This window comes from Quercus suber, unplaced genomic scaffold (assembly GCF_002906115.3).
Source record: "Quercus suber isolate HL8 unplaced genomic scaffold, Cork oak 2.0 scaffold_266, whole genome shotgun sequence".
NCBI lineage: Eukaryota > Viridiplantae > Streptophyta > Magnoliopsida > Fagales > Fagaceae > Quercus > Quercus suber.
In genome coordinates this window covers 568,227-576,190 of record NW_027069722.1, presented here as the reverse complement: position 1 = coordinate 576,190, position 7,964 = coordinate 568,227, and the positions used below count along the sequence as shown (strand labels likewise).

Here is a 7,964-nt window from a genome sequence, read left to right as displayed (position 1 = left end):
AAGAAGATAATTAGAGGAGAGAAAATAGAAAAATTTATGAGAGACTTGTTCTTCTCTATTGGTGTGTTAATAAGGGGCTCTATTTATTGATGAGTTTAAGGGGTATTTAGCAAAGAATCTCAGCCAAAATCTATCTCAATTAGCAAAAAATTTTAGAAAATCCATCATAGGATTTGGCCGAAAATAGTATGGTCAACTTTAAGGATAAGTTCTTAACAAAGTTCTAAGCTTCTAAGTTTTTAGTTTCCAAATTAGAAACTAAGTTCTTCAGCCTTTAGCTCATAAATGCCCTTCATATCACTACCTATAGGCCCTTATCCATCCCCCAGCAGAAAGTACCAGCAGCATTGCTAAATACTCTTACTCTCACTACTCATAACTACCAAAATGACCCTCATTAGTTACTACATATACTATCTTCATTAGCATGCCTGGGCATAATAGTGATCTTGCTGTGCTAGTTGGAAAATCTCTCTCTTCCTTCATTTCACACTAAGCTTTCCCTATTATTCGCTATAATGGACCCCATAGTGTTTGTTTATTTCTTTACCATTGAAGGCTATAATGTAATTGTGACTATAGAGTTTTTCCTTCATGTTGTTATATTGGAGGAATTTTTTTCGATGGATTCCTTGCATGATGATTTTGGAGATGTAGACACTTTTTTTAATTTATGAAGTAACTAACGGCCGGTTGTTTATTCAGTTTTGTTTTATTTTATTGTTGGAATATTTTACCGCTAGAACATTTTATCAATTCTGTCTTATATTACTGCTGTAGTATTTTACCACTGGAACATTTTACTGCTGGAATATTTTACTACCGGGATGTTTCTTTATTGTAGTGGGTTTTTACATTTTTGCTGACGTGTTTGTTGTAGGAAATGTTTTGGGCCTTCCCATAATCCTTTGCCGAGCCTAATCGAGGCCAAAGCATAAAAATAGGCGAATCTCTCAAATGTTTCACCGATAGCCGTTGGGTCATGCTTTAAGCCCATTGTCGAGTTTCGGTTTGGCCCCCAACCTAACTACAAACACATTTATTGGAGGGAAAACATTTTCGCCTCCATAAAAAGCAAATAGACTATTTTTTTTTTGCAAAATAGTGCTCAACTGTATAGGTGACAATTTTGATTAGATAGATATTGATTAGTTATGTAGGTACTACCTAATATATAATTGGCTCTATTACTATGAATTTAGATAGGGATTCCAATAGAAGCCCCACCATTTTGTTTATAGTTCCCCCATTGGATAACAACGTTTATTCTACTAAAACACCCAAAGGGCTAGGATCATCTCTTCTTGCTAGAGATGCAAGGCCCACAACTGAGGCAATGAGAAAAGAGATGGAAACTGGCCCAAATATAAAAGAAGTAAGGATCCCAAACAACCACACTATGGGCCAAAACATTTGCATTCTACCAACATGGATAAAGTCCCATGTAAGAGCAACTGCATCAGTTATTGTAAAACTTTCCTTCTATTTTACACTAAAAGCCTACTTTTTATATTTTACACACCCATTTTTACAAAACACCCACATCAATTTATCTATTCTACCATTTATTTTATTTAAATACTCATTTTCTCACTTTTTTATTATTATTTTAACTCAAACTCTCTCTCTCCACTCACGAGACTCTCTCTATTCCAAACTTCTCTCTAAAATTCCAATCCAAGCATGGCGCCAATCTATTCCATCTAAAACTCCGATCCAAGCATGGCGAGAAAAACTTTGATCCAAGCACGTCGAGAGAACGCCGATCCAAGTATGGCGAGAAACTTTTCTCTTTAAAACTCCGATCCAAGAACGGCGAGAAGAACTCCAATCCAAGCACGCCGATCCAAGCACCGATAATCACCGATCCGTCACAAGCGCCGATCCACAAGCGCCGATCTACTCTCTCTGTCTTTGTTGGTGTGTCTGTGTGTGGGTGTGTTTGGTTTTGTGATGTCTGTGGTTGATTTTGTTGTTGATTTTGTGGTTGCTTTTTGATTTTGTGTTTGCAGGAGTGTGTGTATCAGAGGAAGAAGCAGATGATGAGGGCACTGGTTTTGCAGATGGAGAAGAGAGAGAAAAAAAGGAGCGAAATTAGAAAATTTTAAAATAATGTATAAAAGAGTTATAGTAACTGTGCATATATGCACGGTTACTGTAGCTTTTGTGCATTTATGTGCAATTTTACACCCACTAATGTGGGAGTTTTTTTGGTCAAAATGTGTAAAATGAGTTGCTTTTTGTATATTGCAAGATTATCCATGAACTGATGCGGTTGCTCTAACAAACTTCGAGAGAACTTGATGGCTTGGTCTAGATTTTTGAATCATGCGTTGAACTTATAAGTCACCACAAAAGTGGTGAGTTTTTTTTTTTTTTTTTTTTTTTTTTGTCACTTATAGTCTATCACGTAGGACAATTGTGACAAAGTGTGTAATACTAGAATTTTTGATATTAAAATCACATTCTTGGTGCCCAAAATAAATGATATGATAATGGTACACATTCTTTTTAGACAAGGCTCCACTATTTTTTTTTTTTTTGAAATATTTACCTATGATAATTTTTAGTCAAGCCTTATTTTATAACAAAAAAAAAGTTCTACCTAACTTTAGTTTACCTTAATTTTTTCTTTCCATAAAAAGTAAAACAACATTTTTTCTACCAACTTTTTTTTTTTAGAGGAATTTTTTTCTACCAACCAAACCATACGTGGTGGAGAATATATTATTGGTTCAACAAAACTTAAGCAACAATACAATTATTGGTATGACTCATATGAGACCATGACCTAGGAACCATAGGCTCCTTTGTTCTTTTGTTTTTTAGTGAACACGAGTTTTAGTTTTAGCAAAAAAGAAAAAAAGAAAAAAAGAAAAAAAAAGAAGGGTATGATTAACATGAGAAATAGAAAACGTAGACTAAGGATCCATTTCAGGTCTGTTTATTTTATTGAAATTGAAAACTTTTTGCTGAAAGTATTGTAGATAAAGGTAAACGTTAGTTGAAATAGTATAGTGAGATCTATGAATAGTATTAAAAAGTGCAGTGAAACCCATAAATAGTAGCAAAAATAAGCTGAATAGTAAAATAAGTTGGCAAAAAATAAGCTAGCCAAACAAACACTAAAGAGAGCATTATTATTAGTCACCACTCCTAATCCATCTTTAGAGGATCATATTATATAAGAAGGGCATAAATATAGCTTGATAGTAGCATGGTTTAAAAAATAATAATAATAATACAAGTACCACTTGCTTTCACACAATTTTACCACAAGTCACTTATAGTCTGGCACATAGGACAATTGTGACAAAGTGTGTAATACTAGAACTTTTGTTATTTTTTGATACAAGATAGAAATTCTACTCTAACTCAATCTAAATGTATATGTGTGTAAAATTTCTTCCTAGAGACTTGCATTTTGGTCCATGCCCCCTCCCCACACCCCACAAGTACTTGTACTTGTGGAGTGACCATCGCACCAAACATTTTTATTATTAAAATCACATTCTTGGTGCCCAAAAGAAATGATATGATAATGGTACACATCTTTTAAGACAAGGCTCCACTATTTATTTTTTTTGAAATATTTACCTATGATAGTTTTTAGTCTTGCCTTATTTTATAACAAAAAAAAGTTCTACCTGACTTTAGTTTACCTTAATTTTTTCTGTCCATTAAAAATAAAAGAGCATTTTTCTACCAACTTTTTTTTTGAGGAAAATTTTTTCTACTAACCTAACGATACGTGGTGGAGAATATATTATTGGTTTAACAAAACTTAAGCAACAGTACAATTATTGGTATGACTCATATGAGAACATGATCTAAGAACCATAGTGGAAGACCCTTTTGAACTAGTGGAAGAAGAAATGGCCAAAGAAGAAAAAACAAGTACGGAATAGTGGAAGACCCCTTTGAACTATGTGTAGGAGGTCATGTGGGCTTTTTGGTCCTTCTCTTTTGTTCTGGTTTTCTCTTCTATTTTCTCCCCAATTTGGCGAGAGAACATTTTGGTGGGCTTGAGGAGAACACCAACCAAACACCTCACCAAACATCTCTTTTCTATCATCCCTAAATCCACCAAACCTAACGGACCTTTATGAGTGAAAATAAGGAGGATAGAAAATGGGGGAGAGGTGTGTTTGGTTGGGAGGGAAAAATGGGGAATAAAATAGTAGGTTTGGCAGTTTTCTCTATGGCCCACCAAAACTCATAAAGGTGGGCCACATAAATGGCCAAAGAAGAAAACACAAATACGAAATAGTGGAAGACTCTTTGAACTATGCCTAGGAGTTCGAGTGGGCTTTTTGGTCCTTCTCTTTTGTTCCAGTTTTCTCTTCTATTTTCTCTCCAATTTTGGGAGATAGCATTTTGGTGGGCACACCTAGGCCCCACAAATTTTCCCTTTTTAAAATTCACCTAACCAAACACTCCAAAAAGCATTTCATCTCCTCTCTTTTCCATCATCCCTAAAATCCACCAAACCAAACGGACTCTTATGACTGAAAATGGTGAGGATAAAAAATGGGGGAAAGGTATGTTTGGTTGGGAGGGAAAATTAGGGAATAAAATAATGGGGTCCGACAATTTTCTCCTTAGGCCCACCAAAACTCTATCTTTTGAAATTGGGAAGAAAATATAAACAAGTTTTGCTTTTTTTGGAAAAAATTACCCCTAGCCCCACAATCATTTTTGAAATTTTTTTTCTTCTTTTCTTCTTTCCTTTTTTGTATTTTTTTTAATCTTGTCTCATTCATATCTTTATCACTTTATTTTATTTTTTATTTTGGGTTCTTGAATTTCTTGCATGTGTGTGATATATATATATATATATGTGTGTGTGTGTGTGTGTTAAATGAAGAGCTCATTTGTATACAATTTTTCAATAAAAATTAGGACGTGTTACTTTTTGTTTTATATAATAAGACATAATGGTAAATTTATACCAACTCTATTTTTTATCCTCACTTTTCTTCTCAACAAAACAAATGTGTTTTTTTATCTTTCCACTTTTTCATTCTCACATCCAAACACATATAAGAGAAAACTAAATTTCTTCTATCTTCTTACTTTTCCACCTCTCTAACCAAATGGACCATTAATCCTTAAATTTGAAATAATTTCTAAACCTATAAAATTTTAAAAATCTATATGACATACTTAAATATTTATGGATTTGGAATTAGGGCATTTAAAACCCATCACTTTAAAATTCAAATCCAAATTCAAGTATCCAAACACAACCTTAAGGAGGAATACGTAGTGAGGTGGGCAAATTACTTTTAACTATGAGTGAATATGGGAAAAGAAAGTAGGGGAAAATTTCTTTTAACTATGAGTGAATATGGGAAAAGAAAGTAGGGGATCTGATTATTTTCTCTTTTTTCATGAGTAATATTATCTAAATAAAGCATCTATTTAGAAGTGAACTACCTATGACAATTACACTAATTTTGGTTACTAGTCATTTAGACTATGTATGTATTGCATGATCTAAACAATCTATGCAACAAAAATAACAAAGCTATTACTAATTTCACTACAAAAGATTTTATAATTGAGATAATTAATTATGCCATTTCATTTTTAAAATAGAGATTCTCATTAAAAAAAATTGCAGATTGCTAATCTCTCTTCTCAGTCTCTGTGGTAACTGCACTAATTGATTCTTCTTGCAGAGATTGTATTATAGACTTCACAGTCTATGACACGAGGACTCGGCTTTAAGAAGCTTTGAGGTCCAAAACAAATTCTTCCCAAAATGCGAGAATTAATCATATTGCATTATTGCTCTAGACCAATTGGTCATGTACTCGGTTATAATTGTGAGATATATCATTACCAGAAAGTTGCGTCAAATCCCAGTTCCCATCGTGCTCCTATCTCGTCGCAAAGTACTTTGAAACTTGAAAGCATATTGCAATATGACCAAGACCAGCCCCACTTCTTTTCGTCACTCTTACCTTTTCTTTCTTTCTATACACAGGGGCTGTGACTGTGAGTCATGCTTTATTTACTTTTCAGCAATAGTGATAAAAAGCTGTATAAAAGTTTTGTCTTAGCTGAAGGCTTGTAAAATAGTATACAAGTGTATCACGTGTATGGTATATTCCCGTGATCACGTCCCGCTGCACAATTACTTTACGCTATGTTACAGTAAACTTTACTAAATAAAACAAAATGTTCGGGGCACTAATTCTTATACCCAAATTCACTATGTCAGCTTTTGATTGCATTTCAAAACTTTCACAAGAGTCTACTGTCTACTACATATAATTGAAAAAACTGAAATCTAATCAAAAGTTGACACGTAAGAAAGACGTGAATTTGAGTGTCGGAAAAGGTGTAATACTCACAGACTAATATATATATATATATATTCAGTCCTTGAATCAAAGAAGCTTTTATCATTGCGCACTCCTCTTTGAAACAATTATTTATCAAGGGTGCATTGAACTTCTTCGCAGCTTCAAGCCTTCAAGAATGGATTCAACACCAACTGAAGTAGTTGTGTTCGAGTTTGGTCCATATTTCCGGGCATACAAAAATGGTAGAGTAGAGAGATTCTTTGGCACCGACACGGTTCCTTCATCAAATAATTCTGATCATGCTGTCTCTTCCAAAGACGTTCTAATCGATCAAGAAACCGGCTTATCAGCACGTATTTTCATTCCTAGCACCATTAAACCAGGCCAAAAGCTTCCTCTCTTAGTGTACTATCACGGCGGGGCCTTTCTAGTTGGATCACCATTCTGTCCCACATATCACAATTATATGACTTCTCTTGTAGCCGAAGCTAATATAATCACAGTCTCTGTTGATTATAGACTAGCCCCTGAGCACCATATCCCCATAGCTTATGAAGATTCATGGGCTGCACTTCATTGGGTAGCAAAACACTATAACAATGAAGGCCCAGAACCAGAAGGCTGGCTGAGTGACCATGCAGATTTCCAGCGAGTTTTTCTGGCTGGAGATAGTGCTGGAGGCAATATAGTGTATAACATGGCAGCTCGAGCTGGAATTGAAGACTTGGCTGGCATGAAAATATTAGGGGCTTGTTTAGTCCATCCCTATTTTGGAAGGAAAGATTGTGAAGTGGACAATTATTGGCTTTTTGTGTGTCCTAATACAAGTGGAATCAATGATCCAAGAATAAACCCAGCTATGGATTCAAGGTTGTCGAGCCTCGGGTGCACCAGGGTGCTAATTTGTGTTGCAGAGAAGGATGTGTTGAAAGAGAGGGGGTTGCTCTTTTGTGAGACATTAAGGAAGAGTGGTTGGGATGGAGAGGTGCAGATTGTAGAGACAGAAGGAGAAGAGCATGTGTTCCATTTGTTCAACCCAGATTGTGAGAAGGCAGTGATCTTGTTGAAAAGGTTGGCTTCTTTCTTTAACCAAGACAGGGCTAATTAACTAAGCTATAGCTAGCTAATTGTGATGGTTTTACAATAGGAATTATGTGTTGGGTTATTCATTCTCTTTGCTATGAAACATTCTAATCTGAGTCATTAATGTGATTAGAGAAATGAGAAGTATGTAGAGTTTGATGACACCATTAATGTGTGTTGATGTTTTGTTCTAAGTATTTATGTTCAAGTAGTAGGGTGTAAGAGTACCATCATGGCTGGATTAATAAAATACTGCTGTTTAAGCTAGCAGAGTGTATATATAGTCCCAAAAAAATGAATCTTTCTTCATCTCTTCCCCTTTGCCTTCTTTTCATAATAAATGCATGATGTGAAGATGGATATCCTCTCCAAACACTTCTTTTAAAGTAAACAGAGTTATTCTTGATCTTTGTCTTTGATATAATGTTAAATTACTGATTGTTCCAAAAACTTAAATTACTAAGATATAGTAAATTTATTCATTTAATCATACACTTTTAACATATTTTTTCAATTAGGTTTGAAGTTTCATGTAGCAGGGAATTGGTTGTTTAGTAGTCTGTACTT

At 34.6% G+C, this 7,964-nt stretch overlaps 1 protein-coding gene across 1 annotated transcript; it reads left to right on the top strand.

Annotated features, from left to right (window-relative positions):
- Positions 1 to 6,409: 6,409 nt before the first annotated feature.
- Positions 6,410 to 7,709, top strand: LOC111986094 (probable carboxylesterase 2). Its single transcript, XM_024017730.2, has one exon. The coding sequence runs from the start codon at positions 6,490 to 6,492 to the stop codon at positions 7,420 to 7,422; it is 933 nt and encodes a 310-aa protein (XP_023873498.1). The 5' UTR covers positions 6,410 to 6,489; the 3' UTR covers positions 7,423 to 7,709.
- The last annotated feature ends 255 nt before the right edge of the window (positions 7,710 to 7,964 follow it).